General features: G+C 32.5%; 1 protein-coding gene and 1 long non-coding RNA gene across 2 annotated transcripts; one reads left to right on the top strand and one right to left on the bottom strand.

Annotated features, from left to right (window-relative positions):
• The first annotated feature begins 2,263 nt into the window (after positions 1-2,263).
• Positions 2,264-7,152, top strand: LOC113523484 (splicing factor YJU2). Its single transcript, XM_052895669.1, has 5 exons — positions 2,264-2,435; positions 2,531-2,743; positions 3,206-3,380; positions 4,844-5,021; positions 6,685-7,152. The coding sequence occupies exons 1-5, from the start codon at positions 2,412-2,414 to the stop codon at positions 7,067-7,069; spliced, it is 975 nt and encodes a 324-aa protein (XP_052751629.1). The 5' UTR covers positions 2,264-2,411; the 3' UTR covers positions 7,070-7,152.
• Positions 7,153-12,132: 4,980 nt separating this feature from the next.
• LOC128200863 (uncharacterized) lies at positions 12,133-15,982 on the bottom strand. Its single transcript, XR_008252929.1, has 2 exons — positions 15,853-15,982; positions 12,133-14,326 (listed from the first exon to the last, which is right to left on the bottom strand). It is a non-coding gene; the product is annotated as an uncharacterized LOC128200863 (long non-coding RNA).
• Between the last annotated feature and the right edge of the window lie 219 nt (positions 15,983-16,201).

Here is a 16,201-nt window from a genome sequence, read left to right as displayed (position 1 = left end):
TGTTTTTTTAGATGTCGTAGGAGCTTTTAACAATGTAAATTTAACAGTTCTATCTTCGATTTTATCCTCATTTCTTCCAATGAAACTTATCGAATGGATTTATAATTTTCTTAGTAATAGAGAAGTGTATGTTAAAGTAAATAGTAAATTAATAGGACCTAGGTTAAGCTCTAAAGGAGTATGTCAAGGTGGTATTCTAAGCCCGCTACTATATATTTTATATATCTATAAACTTAATTCAATTTTAGGAAACAGTGTGAACAACTTGCAATTTGCCGATGATTTATTAATTTATATAAAAGGAAAGAATATTATTGATATGCAATTAGTGTTAAATGAGTCATTAAAAAGACTTGAGAAATATTTTTCTCTTCTTTCCCTCGATATTAGTTTAACCAAAAGTAAAGTAGTTGTTTTTCATCAAGTTCATAAATATGTTCCATTAATGAATATTATATATAATAATCAAACTCTTCCAACAGACTGTAGCGTTAAATTTCTGGGGGTAATTTTTCATCAAAATTTAAAATGGGATCTATACGTTGATTGCTTAGTAGATCGTGCTTTAAGAGCCACTAATATAATAAGATCTGTAATTGGTCGTAACTGGGGAGCTGATCCTAAAATTATCCTTTTACTTTACAAATCTCTTGTTAGAAGTAATTTTGATTACGCTTTCTTTTGTTATGCCTCAGAACATAAATTAGTAGAAAAACTCGAAAAAATTCAAAATATGAATTTAAGACTTATTTTAGGTGCTATGTATACTTCTCCAATTATCTCAATGCAAGTAGAATGTAATTTGCCTCCTATCCTTCTTCGTTTCGAATACCTAAAACTCAAATTTCTCTTCAAAGTTTTTTCAGTTTCCAATAACCCACTCATACTCAAATTATTAAATTGCCCCATTTCTATGTTTTTGAATAAAACTATTGTCAATGATTTGAATTTACGAGATGAATATAACATCTATAGTAGTAAGATACTTCCTTGTTATAATGGCCTTTATGAGAGTAAGTTCTGTAAGATCAAAATTGTTATACGTAAAGACATAAAAGAAAAGCACGATATGTATGAGACTTTATCAGAATTTATTGACTACAGGCAGATATATACAGATGGTTCCAAAAATGCACTTAGCACTTCAGTGGCTTTTTACGATTTGTCAAATAGATTTGGTCACGGTTATAAAATTTCAACTTTGGCTAGTATTTACACAGCAGAAGCAAAAGCTATATTTTTAGCATTAGAATACATAGAAAAACAGGTACTATATTCGAAATGGATTATAATTACAGATAGTATGAGTGTTCTTATGGCATTAAAAAATAACACATTCATTTCATCATCAAACTACTTAATTCAAGAAATTCGTAATAAATATTATCATCTCTGTACTATATATGGAAAAGATATTATCTTCATCTGGACCCCTTCACATATTGGAGTGTTTGGGAATGAACAAGTAGACACTTTGGCTAAAATTATTAATTCAAGTGCTGCTCGTGTTCAAGATTTACCCCTTTGTTACTCAGATTGTAGTATTGGAATACATAAAATCGTTACAACTAAATGGGAGGAGCATTGGACTCAAATATTACAGACTAAAGGCAAATGGTACCGCAAAATTAATTGGCGTATTGGAAAACCGTGGTTCTGCAAAGGAAAGGACACAAACAGAAAATTTTACACCAATATTTGTAGATTACGAATCGGCCACGGACTTTTCAACGAACACCTGCACCGAATGGGCATGATCGCTTCCCCATCATGCACATGGTGTAACTCAAATACAGCCCAATCTCTACATCACCTTTTTTTTGATTGCTCTGAATTTGTCATTCAAAGACACATTATGTTTGACGAACTTAGGATTATCTTCAAAAAACCCGAAAATATCCCGCACTCAATCCCGCTTCTCTTAAGATTTCCTTCTTGTTTCAAAGCTATTTTCACTTATATTACTACAACATTCAAGGAGCTATAAGAATACTTTTATTGAATTGCAAGACAATGATTTTTTATAATTATTTATTTTTAATTTGATAAATCCACTGGTTTAAGAAAACTCAAGAAAAGATATTTATGAAAATGTACTTACCGGATTTGACAAATGAAATATTGAAGATTATGACAATAATTGAAGCGACATTAGAAAAATAAAATTCCAGACAAATTATCTTTTTGAAGACTAGGCAGCATGGTCTCCGACCTTAGCCTGTTCCAAACGGAACAAACGTACTAAAAAAAAAAAAAAAAATGTACTAATTGCTCTGTGTTTTCTTCTGTTATCCTACAGAATTTCAGATATTTTATTTTTCTTTACATTAAAGTATTATTTTTATCCAATTTTTCATAGTATCTGTTTGTTATTTTATCACTTTGATTCTGATAATAAATTTTGGTTTAAAATGTCGGAAAGAAAAGTGTTAAATGTGAGTATTAAGTGATGTAAACATTAAATTTAAATCTTAAAATTTTTATTCTTGTTTTTAGTGCTAAATGCCATGTATAATTTGTCTGATTCCAGAAATACTATCCACCGGACTTCGATCCTTCGAAGATCCCTCGTATGAAATTGGCGAAAAATCGTCAATACACAGTACGTTTAATGGCTCCATTCAACATGCGTTGTGCTACTTGCGGTGAGTACATCTACAAGGGAAAGAAATTTAATGCTAGGAAAGAAGATGTTGAGAATGAGGATTATCTCGGCATAAGGATTTACAGGTTTTATATAAAAGTAAGTAAATCATGATGCTCGATATTTTATTTTTGTTAATAATTTGATAAAGTGAATATGTGCCTTTCATCGATTATATATTACAGAACCACCTAAGACTATATATAATCATCATAAATATAAAATTTAATCCCATAAAACAATCAAATATTTTATTGTTGTATCAACTATAGTTCAATAGCTATAGTTAAAGCATTAATAGGTTACATTAACTGTTTAAATAAAAATTCTTATAAAACAAACAATAATAACGAAACAATTGAATAAAAAAAGAACTAATAAAGCAGTTCACAACTGTTCTTCCAGATATGGTCAATTTGAAGTTTTGGGATTGCATTTATATTTATATATACCTGCCTATCCCCTAAAAGATTTGGTCTAGAGATTTTTATTCTGTCTTATATATTCTTTTCAAGTTATAACATTCTACACATACTTATAACTATTATTTTAAATTTCCAGTGTACTCGATGTCTTCAAGAAATATCTTTCAAGACAGATCCAAAAAATACGGACTATGAAATTGAGGCAGGGGCGACCCGAAACTTCATGGCATTAAAGTTAGCTGAGGAACAAGCGAAACGGGAAGAAGAAGAGCAAAAGGAAGAGGAAGCAAACAACCCTATGAAATTATTAGGTAATTTTAAAAATATTCTGGATAATATGGCTTATAAATATTTGCATCTATAGGTAGTTTCAATCAGTTGCTAAACTTTCTACCAGTTTGGTACTAAAACTGCATTGGCACATCCTCTATCACTTTCTATTCTAGATTATGCCATTTCTGATATTATTTTTAGAGAAAATCAATAAACTTGAACAACAATATTCCAATGCTAATTTGTAGCAATAACTGAGGCTGCTGCAGCTGTACATAACCTAGGAATAAATGGTATTGGCATTAGCTTCTTATCTGATAGTGCAGTGGTACTAAAAGCACTATGACACAATAAGACAAATAACAAATTAATAATTGAATGCTACCATTCACTCGATAAGATATCTTCCAATAACTGAGTTATTCTTCAGTGTATAAGAGGGCATAGTGATCTTATGGTAACAATGCCGCAGATGAGCTAGCTAGAAGGGGCTCTAGAATGAGGGTAGTAGGCCCATATCTACTTCTTTCTCTTCCGTTCTTGCAATTTCAAATATGGATTCGTCAAAGATCTACTGACATACAAAACCAGTAAATTGGACTCTATTTTTTATGCTAAGCCTCTCATTTGAGCTATTATGTATATGAGTCATGGCTAGTACAGCCAGCCAGCCCAGCTCCGCCCAGAAGCACAGAAACTTCTTGGAATCTTCACAGGCCTCACAGTGCAACCTCACTGTTCCGAAGATTTCTAAATGTTGATAGGCCACAGGATCACGTGAACAGTCATTTCTTTGGCGTCAAAACAGTCTCGACATAGAGCGCTGTCTGTGGCTCCTATTGTGTATAAATGTTTGTTATTCTCCCTATCATTGTTTAAGGTTTTTTTATGTTTAGATGTAAATGACATTTTGATAGTCGTTTAGTCAATGTTTTTCACAAATATGACCACATCACTGAATTCTGCAATCAACTCAAGTGGCTTTCAATTCACCTTTGCAGGAACTGGCATATCTATCTCTTCTTTACACTATTTATTCTCTTTTATGCTTCAATTCCTGATTAATTCAAGATGTGTTTTGAGTTTCATGTAGATTGTCAGAGTTGTACATTGCACAGTGTAAGATCCCTTCGTTTAATTTTTCCAAATTCTATTCCTATTCTTTCTCCATCCAAGCTACTCTTCTCTAGAACTCTATACTCTTCCCTTAGGTCAGTACAATCTCTTGCCTTGTTCAAGAGGCAGGTAAAATCTCATTACCTATCACTGTAATTTGCCTTGATATTTATTACGTGTGATTTACTTTGGTCTATTTAGTATATTTATATGATTATGTACTATTATTTATATTATATACCTTTTGGTTGGAGGAGGCTTTTGCTAATAAAAAAATAAATAACATCCGAGAATTATTCGACATATTATAATGCTAAAATGTAATTGTAATAATCTGAATGAAGACTAATAATAATTCTAACATTTCTCTAAAAAATATTTACAGAGTATAGAACAGAACAGTCAAGACAAGAGATTGAGCTTTTAGAAAGTTTGGAAGAACTGAAGGAGTTGAACCGGCGGCAGCGCGCTGTAGACTATGAGAGCATGCTCAAACAATACCAACCAGAGACTGCCGAAGAGCGAAAAGTGAGGGAACAGAAAGAAGATGATGAGTTTATAAAGTAAGTAATTTATCTAATCAATATGTAAATTATGTTTAAAAATGGATCATGATTGTTTTTTTATGCCACTGAGATGGCAAATAAGCGTATGGCTCACCTGATGGTAAGCAGTTACCGTAGGATATGAATATCTGCAATACCTCGTAGTTTCTCAGAAAAACCTTAAGGTTTTATGAACTTAATCATTCTATAGCCTGAGCGTTCATGGGAGGAAACATCTCGAAACGGCGCTGTATGCGACCATCTAGGCTTTAGGGTATGGGTCTGTACTCCCTATCGATGGCGAGCTGTTCGATGGTAGAAAGTGGCCGTGGGTATCATATCGAACAAGTCCTCTAAGTACAGTCTATTGTACAAATGGTAAAACACGCAGAGTAAACCTGGGATCATCGACAATTCTCATAGTTCATTGTTGCACTAAGTCAAAGGGAGACGAATGATCTATTTCATCAATTTCCGTCAAAGTTGGCAGTTATATGTATTCTTTCATGGAAGTTTGTATGCTATCTACTTTGTTGTGTTCGCCACTAGATGGCGCTATGATTGTATCCAGAGCAAACTAAAATACCCTTTTAGTTAAAACAGAATAGATAGAAATCAGGTATCCTTTCCATTTTATAAATATTATTTTTTATTTGTAATATAAAACAGATAGTATCATAGTGACATTTGAAAAAAGGGATTAAAGCTTTATCAAATTGATAGAATTTATTCCATAGTGTAACTGGGAACACATTTAGCACAGGTAGCAGTAAGATGTGGGTTCGAGCTCCGTCGAATGGTGTGTTGGAAGGTATTTTTAAATAAGATAATAAAAATATATTGTCGTTACGCGTGCAAATCTGTCGAACAGCAGTTTGTAAATACCGCATATCTGCGTTTTTACAATTTTACAGAAGGAAGAAAAAGCTTAATATCTTAGTCATTTATATATATTTTATCGAATGAGCATTACAACTATTCCTTTGTGGTCTAATTTATGAGAAAATAAGGTTATCTCAGGTTAGAAATTTATAATTTTTTGAGATTCTGAGTAAAGTTACATACGTGATTTTGTAGCAATAAATCACTGAGAAACTATTATTAGCAAATATGCGAGTTTGAAACGAAGGATTTTAGTAAAGGATCTAATTAAATATTATGAATTGTTATTATAACAAAAGAACACAAACATCTTAGAAAAAAGTTTTAAGAAAAACAGTAACTTATTTTTAATTTTTTTTTTATAACACGGGGCAAACGAACATGCGGTAGCATAAATATTTTTTTGTACACCGTTGAGTGTTCAACTAACATAATAAAACTAACATAGAAGTGAATGTGAGTGGTGGTACAATCGTTGTTTTTGTGTTGTAGTGACATACGCATTTTTTTTCTACATAATATGCATACTATGATTCCTTTGTTTTTCTTTGTAAGTTCTGTAAAAAAAAAAATCTTTGTTAGTAGATGCCTAAATTCTAAAAAGAAACCATTTTATATTTCAAGTTCTTATGTACTCTATGAAGCATTAAGTTTAAGTGAGCAGAATTTTTGCTGAGTTGCATGTCCACGATGGTTTCCTATATTCTAAATTTAAACCTACAGTCTGTCTAATATATTTAATTCAAAAAGTGTACTGGTTGTATAAATAACTGGCATGTAATTTTATCTTTTATTACAGATCCATAAAATTTAATAATTCATCATCAAATAAAGTAGTCGCTGAAGAAATAATAGAGGATGTAGATGAAGGTGAACCTCCAGCAAAAACTTCAAAAATAGAAGTAATTCCACCTAAAAAGACAGAATTAAAAAAAGAGGCGACGTGGAACAGAAGTATAGGAGTTTTATCAAAGCAACCATTAACTAATCTTGTTAGAACTAAGAAAACAGAAGCAGTAAGTGATGGGAAGAGTACTGTAGTTAATAACATCCAAACAGTCACAGAGTCAGAGGTTGCTAGCAGTAAAAGTGAGAGCAGTGGTGGTACATCAGCGCCAATGGCACCGGTACCGACGGGTCTGTCGCTTCTGGCAAACTATTCGGGCAGTGACAGTGATTCATAGTTGAGTGATTTTAAATCTGTACTGTATATAATTATATACATGAGGATAATCATATTTGTAAATAATAAAGAAGACTTGTATAATCTGTAATTTTATTTTCAACGTCTTGTAATAAATACCATAAAGATATTTCAGAGAACGCTATGCATGTAAAACGAACATGCCAAACAAACATGTGAAGGAAACAGTTGTTGGAACTAAATAAAAATTGGTGCTATGATAAAGACTAGAGCAGGCTATCTAAAATTAGTAAAATTTATTTTACTGCTGAAAAGAGTCGGGAATTTTGTTTTTCTTTTTTAATTGTTAGTATAGCCTATATAAGCCTATCATCGAAACACCTTAACTTTAATAGGATTGCAGATTTTCTTTATTACAATTAAATTTCTTAATTCATTTATTTCAAATATAGCAAAGAAATTTAGAAAATGAAGTGAATAATTTAGATGCTTAAAGATGAGTATGAAAGATATTAAAACCCCAGATACATGACGTGATTACTCGTATTATCGTAACGATTGAATGAACAATATTTGGAATAAAAAAATAAGTATGCATATGGTGGGTCTGTAACGATAATATCGTTACGATATCTTATTAATTTTGTATAAAAATGTATGTTTTTCTACACTGTTTCCATTGAGATAATAGATAAATCGCTACATACTTGTATAAGAAGAGTGCATAAGAGAAATTTTTAAGTGATGTAAAAAACTATCTTGAGCTTCCTCTCTTACGCGATATCTTTTTTAATTTTGTTTGCCCATTTTGTTGATTATTTTTACCCGACTGCCGAAAAAAAAAGTAGTGTTTGTCAGGTACATGTATGATCGTTTCTTTGCGAAACATAGCTAGCTGAGCTATCTTTTACAAAGAAAAGATCTTAATGGCTAAATAGTAATAATGGTTAATGGATTTCTATAAATAGCTAACAATATGTCGAAGTAATAAAATGTAGGGGCAAAATATAGAAGTTGATCGTTGGTAGTTAGGTGGGCTAGATGGTGATACTAAAACTCTTCAATAATGCAGTTATTATTTTTATTAGAGGTTGAACGAACAGTACACACAACATCTAATGCAAAGCATTGCCAATTTAACAATTAAAACATTGTTGGCTGGTGTTGGCAACAATATAGTATCACGACTATAAACAGTGAAAAATCATGAAATTCGAGGTTATTGTTATACCTAGTTATTTATCTAAGGCTTGTTGACTTGTTTTTACTTTTTTTTGTCACATATTGTTCACATACATATTATCGGGATTAATTGTCTTTTTTTTTGTAGAATTATTAATATTACAAACTTGACTGACTTGCATTTGTCGACTCAATTCAGAAAGCAATCATCTCGATGTAAAAAAAAAAAAATAATCCGCATATTGTGCGTTAAAGAGATTAATATCAACCTAAAAAGCATGACTAGTTGAGCGGTGTGACAATTGGCGGGGCGCGGGCATAGTGGAAGCGCCGAAATTCCTACGATACGCCTTTGTGTCCGTAGACTTCCATTTATTATGGTGTCAAGTGCATTCATGGAGCGACTTTACGCGGCGCTTTCTTGTTTAGTTGGATGCCCGATACACAAGGCGATACCATAAGAATAGGGAATTGGTGTTGATACTGTTACCGTTTCCGTATCTTTCAGTTACTTATTTAGATACTAACAATGTTATGTGTGGAAGAATTTCAATGATATGAGTATAATGTATTCGAATTGTGTGACCATATCCCAGATTAAAACATGTTTTGTATTAATCTAAGATATAGAATATAGGATTTCTACATTCTCGGCCAAAATTTTGGGTAATTATTACTTGATCAAATAGATAAAGTTGCGGGTAAAAACTTAAACAGTATAATTTCATAATAATGTGAAGACGTACTAACTCACTAAATTGCGAAAATTACTAATTATAAAAAAAAAATCTATACTGCGTTAGTATAATATGTAGATAATTTAGGTAAATAATTTCTTGGCTCTTCCCAGTATAATGATCAATCTTTTTAAAGAATTTAAAGAAAAACTCATACCTGCTCTTGTAAGGCTCAAATTAATTGATTGGAAAATTAGTAATAACGACATTGCTTTGGTCAGTTTCAAAAGCAGGTATAATACAGATAACTGAGCGACGATATTATATATAAATCAAATTGTATAAATTTAGTTTTTTTTATGCAACTTAGAATGGCAAACAAGCTTACGTCCAACCTGGTGGAAAGTGGTAACCGTCGCCTATAAACCAGTACCATGAACATAACAGAGTGTACTGTCTCTCCTATGATACCCCCCATGCGTTGCTATTCCTGAGGACTCAGGTGTTATTCCTCTGTACCCTGTAAATTCACTACCATAATCCAACCCTTCAAACCAAAACACAGCCGTGCAAACATAACTACTTCACGGTAGAAACACGAATGGGACAGAGGTGTCCAAACAAACGACTTTAGTACAAAGTGTCCCTCTGTTTAAAGTGTTTAGAAAACTTGATTAAAATATACATTCAATTCCATATTCACAATAGGTAATGCTACATTTCTATTTCTTTCATCTTTTGTTGCATTTTTAATAAATTGGCTACGTTCTGATTACTAAGAATTGAATTAGTAAGAACCCTCACAGCATGACGATTGTTGAGTACCAAATAACATTAGGAATACGAATACATCCGCAACCTAAGAAAGGATCGTATATGTAATGCTGACCAAGAATGTTAAATGAACAGTCACGGAAACGCCCATTGACCGTCAAATTAACAAATTAATATTTCTACACGCTAGGCGGTACCTGCGGATTCCTGCAAATACGGTCTAAACAAAAAGCGCATAACTCTCCGTGTTCGAATAAATACAACTTACGAGCCGTATTTTTTCATCGACATAAATATTGTTTTTTCATAGATGTAACGGCTTCGAGCAGACGCGAGTTGATGTACAATTCTGGGAAGTAAAGTTGTCGCGGCGCCGCCGTCCGCTCAGCCGGCACACTGTTGGCTGTTCAGCCAATAAATAAAAGGCTGCCTGGGAAATATTATGTTACATCTCGGGGTGTTTTTTGGGCGAGTACATGCAGCGGCGGTGGTCGGCCGCCTTTGGCTACTCGAGTCCGCTTAACGGGGCGGATTTAGCCGCCACGTGAAAGAAGATAGTTGCACATCTCATTTAGTACGCTAAATGCCCTTATTGTTCTTGTTTTTCTAAGAATTCGCAATGTCTTTGCAATCTTAGAGGATGTAGCGCATATCAAGTTCTTAAAGTGATTTTATAATTTTTTGGCGTATCAAACAAATTCAATCCATTCGAGTGTTTCATTTGGTAAGCCTAGACGAAAATAATATTAAAAAATAATCTTTACTTCCTTGCTAATATTAAAAAGGTGAAAGTGTGTTTGTTTGTTTTAGCTCTTGACGTCTTAATAGCTCAACCAGTCGTCATGAAATTTAATACACCTGTACATAACATAGCATTTGGGAAGAAGCTACTATTTATCTTGATTATTAATACACTGGTCGAAATAGTAGGTATAAATTTAAACATGTAGGTATAAGTTTAAACACACAACACTTACCATAGCAAAATGAAATTTCTGAATTTACATATATATTTGTACCTCTGGAAATCTCTTCTGCAGAATTCTTAAACAAAGCGAAGGTTTTTAAACAAATCTTTTACAAACTGCAAATTATACCTAGTGCACTTTAAGAAAAATATTTTATTGTCTAACCAAACGTAAAATATTCTCGAAACTAACCTGTAAACTAAGAACACGAAATAAAACTTTGCCTGTAATTATAGAAGACAAACGCAAATTTTTTTGTGTCAAAATAATTCAAAATAAAAACCCACTTTACAAATGAGTTGACATTCAATCAACTTAGTGGGGTTTTGATTGGTCATGTAGTACATTTTGATTATCGAGGCCTATCCTGTGTGTTGATTTATAATTTAAGTTCACATTCAGACCATAAAATTGTGAAGAGAAGCTCCATCCATCAATTGTCACATATAATATAATCCTTGTTTACATTAGTTTCATCACAATTTGAGATAACTACGATGCTATCATAACGAATTACGAAATTGAAAGAATAGTATACGAGTACGTATTTATATTTAAATTAATACTTTAGATAGGGCTATAAAAACATTCGGTTTATTGCGGAATGATCAGCAGTCATTGGACAATTTGTCGTCCGGACCGGATGTTGGCTGGTAGCCCACATGATTGATTAAAAGCCGCAAGTTATTCATCTCACTATAAATAAAGTTGTTAATGGATGGCGGCTCGCTAGTAATTGGACCTTTAAATTCTTACAATGAACTCACACAAACGCTGCTTCTTTCAAATCATGAAACCTAAGATATAGGTATAGTCAGTATAGGCTTCTAGATATGATTGTATGCTTACGTCCAAGATCAGTATGCTATGTGAACTGATTATAATGTTCTTTACTTATATATATATGTGTGAATTTACAGGGTACAGAGGAATAACACCTGAATCCTCAGAAATGGCAACGTATGGGGGGGTATCATGGGCGAAACAGTATACTCTGTTATGTACATGGTACTGCTCATGTCTATATTGCGACGGTCACCACTTTCCATCAGGTGGGCCGTCAGCTTGTTTGCCATTCTAAGTTGTATAAAAAAATATGACAGATATGTATATATATATACAATTCTTAATACAGAAGTAGTAGTGGTAAAGTAGGTGTGGGTATCTTTTGACGAAAACAACCAAGGATTGGTAGGTATAATATAGTAATGGAAGTAAATAGCGGTGTTTGGCCTCACGTAAGTATTCCGAAAATGTATGACTAACATGCAATAAAAAACGTACTAATATTGCTAAAAAAATTTATGAGGTGGAATACGTCTAAATAACTATGTGTATGTATTGTTCTGAAGTGAAATTAATCTAAATTTTGTACTGGATACAGTGTAATAAAAAAAATATACCTAGGTAGGTATTAATCAACACGTAAATAAAACAGCTGATAAGTCAAATTGAAACACCACAAGTCTTCAATCAATATTACTAATTATTTTATTAATATACACAGATTATTATACTAGATTACCTATTACTTTTACATTTTTATTCTTAATACGTTTTTCACTGACATCTCTAATACAAAGTACAAGCGATATATTATATTATACTATTACAAAAACCTTGTAGAGTCCTCAGGCGTACGTAGTAAATATTAATCTAGTGCCCACAGGCGACTATCCTAGATTGGTACAACATAGGAGTATATATTAATGCAGTACCTATAAAATAGTAACGTAGAGAAATAAATTATATTACACACTATTATAGGTGTTTGAAAAGTTAGCACATCATATTTGTATTTATTCTATCATTTAGATTCGGCGCAATATAATTGCCTCTTCTTCAACTAATACTTATTCACACTTTAGTAAATTTTTCATATGGTCCGTACATATTTTTTCGTCATTCCTTCAAACTACAAATACCTATACCGTGTGATTTTATAACGGTTATAAGATTTTTATTTGGAAATACATACTTATTTATGTAAGTACATTCCTTAAAGAACAGAATGTGTTAGCCTTAAAACATATGTTTGTTCCTACTTTAAATGACATCAAACATTAGTTCGTTAAACAAGAATGGCTTACGCACACAGGCAACGAATGGCTTTGGAAGATGTTCCATTCATAATTTTAACAACCTCTCATTATACTTGCTTTGCCAGAGAGCGAGATGGGAAGCCCGGAGGGACTCGAGTAAAAAAGGCACCAATTTGCGGCCTCTTTATGATTGCTAAAGTGATATAAGCTTTATAACATTATCGTGTGTATGTAATAAATACCTTGCCAATGCTAGATTTTTCAAAATTGTTTATCATTTTCTTTTTGGTTCGTGAATAAAACGAGTAATAATTATATTATTTGGTTTCGGTCTCGTATGTATTGGCCAATATATTTATTGTAAATAAGTACTTGTACTCTGTCGGTTATCTCATTTCATCATTAAAAGAACATCGTGTGTGGTTCTTTGAACTGAATTATGCTTTTATTTTCGTCTCAATGTGAAGATCTATTCAGAATAATAGAAAGATCAATCAATAGTACGGGTAGGTAGTATACGTAATCTACATATGTATATTTTTTTACGCTTCTATGCATGGATTCTGGATTTTATTTGTGAGAGAATCCTTATTGTTGTATTTTAAAAGTTAAAGTAAAAACAGTTACTTTAGATAATAACGCGTATAGTACAGCTATATAACAATAAATTTACAATAACTGTCTATATAGCATATTATAGGAAGAATTTTACAATTTCGATATTATGATCGATTTTTTTTTCTAAATATATTCAATAAATACACGTCTTCATGAACTCGTAGGATGTTATGGAGACAGCCGCGAACCTACGGCCTGTTGAATATTCAGGTCATGTGTGCCATCAGGATCAGAGAGCGTCTGAGAAACTGCCCATTAAAATTATGACAGGCCATCTACATTCCTGAACAACAAAGCCGTCCTACGATTAAAATAACACCTCCTTCGTAGAACGTATATCCATTTTACTTCACAAGGGTCCGTAACGTTTCCGCTGGGGTCCGATGATACCTTTTTTCCAAGCAGCGTTAAAAAAACTTGGCGTCCCATTAACAATAAGATCAAAACTAGCCGCGCGCCACAATGGTCGGCGAGCGCCAGCCTCCGACCGCTCGGCAGATACTTCCAAGAAACGCGCCCTTTAAAAAAGATCAACTCATCCTGGGCGTGTGAGAGTTGGCGAACTTGCATTCCTGATGTGGGCCTGCCCTTACCCTGGTGCCATGTCTAGGCGGCACCGGCGCCCAAGGGGCCTTTTTCATCAACATAAGTGCCATAGAGACAGAATATTGAGCACGCGTAATAGGTATGCAATATTTTTTATAATAAATCATGGAAAGAAAAAATATTAATAGAAAAACTATCACAAAACGTTATAATTTTATGGCTATTAGATTTTTATAGTTTCCATTGACTAACTAGTTTAAACGGCTCTACCATTTAAGTTTTTTATTTACATATATATTTTTTTATTTCTATAATATATAATGGAAATCCTTGATATCTAACTGTAACTAAAAATAGGTATGTGATATAATTCCATCTCTTGTACGCTTCTGCTCTAAATTCCGATGTCGCAAAAAGCGCACTAATAGATACTCGTACTGCACAAGAGCTGTCCCCTGCACCATTATGCAACGCGGTCAGTCTCATTGTCCTGTATAATACAAAAAATATTAACAATAATACGAATGTAATAAGATGATTTGGAGGCTCCATTAGTGAATACCACCGCGAACGCTCCCACGGTTAATTGTTGTTGGGGGTGGTTTCGCTGGCTTTTAGCAGTGATTATTCTACTTTTTAGGTACCGATATCTCAGAGCATTTTTTATTTTTTACATCTTCCTAGAGAGAGTGGACTTTTTTAAAATCATTGGGGGTTTTATCCAATACCAATTTACAAAAGGTGTGCTAAACGGACTAAAATAATATAAAATTTTAATCACACATTGCTATCTATTTCCTCATAGCTTCACTTAAACGGATCATTATCTTCTCTTCTTGTTCACATATTGAGAGAGCGGATATTAACAATATAAAATCCAACGCTTATACGATATATTCGTGAAACTGAACTACTTTCTCTGAGGAACCTGAGTCGAAATCATTAACAAATTTGAAACTTTTGTTTAAAAGACCAACAGTCGACTTTCTCGGTAATTTATTAAAAAGGCCAAAATAGTAAATCTAATTCTGCAAATTCATGCCAGACCTCATGATTCTGCACAGCAGCACATAAGGGATTTGCGGGACTGAAAAAGATTCTAATATAGGTATCTAAACTAAACTACGATACGGTAATTATGGACTTCCTTATGTGCGAGCCAAACGGGGATTCCCCTTATAGTTTATTAGAAATAAATAGGTATGTCAAACAGTATCATTTTATGTATTAAATAAATAAATAAAATAATACATAAAAAAGAATACCTAGAATACCTAGAACTCAAATTCCAAATAAGTTTGTAACTTACGTCATCATGGAAAAAATGCCTAAACGAATTTTAACGATTCGATTGATTTGCTTAATGTTTCTACTATAGATGGGTATACTCTAGCGATGCGTGACTTCACTAATTCGACTACTAATTATACGACTGCAAATCATTTAGATTATTCGAATAATTTTCAAATCTTCGACTCCTAATTTTATTCATACGATTACTAATTTCAATGTCAGCCGACTACTAATGTCGTACGACTAGTAATATCATTCGACTAATAATATCTAATATATAAGTTTCCAAAAAAGTAAGTACATTTTTATAGAAAATTGCAAAAGTATTATACGTATTATACAACTGATATTTCATTATTTTGTGGCGTTGTTTTTTTGGTAATCTAGTAGTAATGGATACATATTGTGGAATGAACTTAGTAGTAATCACATGCAGAGAAAGGACTTTGTTATAATTAGTTACTAATTAGTAAAATAAAACGAATACGGAAATTAGTATATTAATAATTTAGTAGGCGAATTATAAAATTAGTTATTACTAATTATTCGAATAAATAAATTATTTGGATTCGCGCATCGCTAGTATACCTACTCATACGTAAACTTAAATGTCTTTATTAATTGGATTATCATGTTAGTTATCAATAAACTTGGCAAATATAATTATTTGCCAAGTTTATTGATAACTAACATGATATTAGTAAAAAAAGGATAAATACCTACACATCTGTATACTTATCAGGCGTAGGTGAGATAAGTATTAGAATTGTACTCTCAAAAAATTCCTGGCTGCGCAAACACTTGTCGTGGCCCGTGAAATTTATAACACAAATATAATATGTATTATGTGCGTGCAGTCGCTGCCGCACTCGGCGGGAATGTTGTCTTCCACTTTTTATATTAGGTATGTACGTGTTCCGTGCATGTTATATGTACGAATGTATTGTACTTGTAATACTTCTCCGTACCTATGCATTGTTATTTTATTATGTATATTTTATAATGATGTTTATGAAAAATATTTCATATATGATATATATATATATATATATATATATATATATATATATAT

Source organism: Galleria mellonella, unplaced genomic scaffold (assembly GCF_026898425.1).
Source record: "Galleria mellonella isolate WM207_F2 unplaced genomic scaffold, CSIRO_AGI_GalMel_v1 utg300, whole genome shotgun sequence".
NCBI lineage: Eukaryota > Metazoa > Arthropoda > Insecta > Lepidoptera > Pyralidae > Galleria > Galleria mellonella.
This window is presented reverse-complemented; position numbering and strand designations above follow the sequence as displayed.

Excerpts from the sequence above, each read along its gene's own strand:
- LOC113523484 (XM_052895669.1), top strand. The coding sequence starts at position 2,412 with ATGTCGGAAAGAAAAGTGTTAAAT. Across the intron at positions 2,744-3,205 it reads TTTACAGGTTTTATATAAAA|TGTACTCGATGTCTTCAAGA; the intron begins GTAAGTAAATCA and ends TTAAATTTCCAG. Across the intron at positions 3,381-4,843 it reads CAACCCTATGAAATTATTAG|AGTATAGAACAGAACAGTCA; the intron begins GTAATTTTAAAA and ends AAATATTTACAG.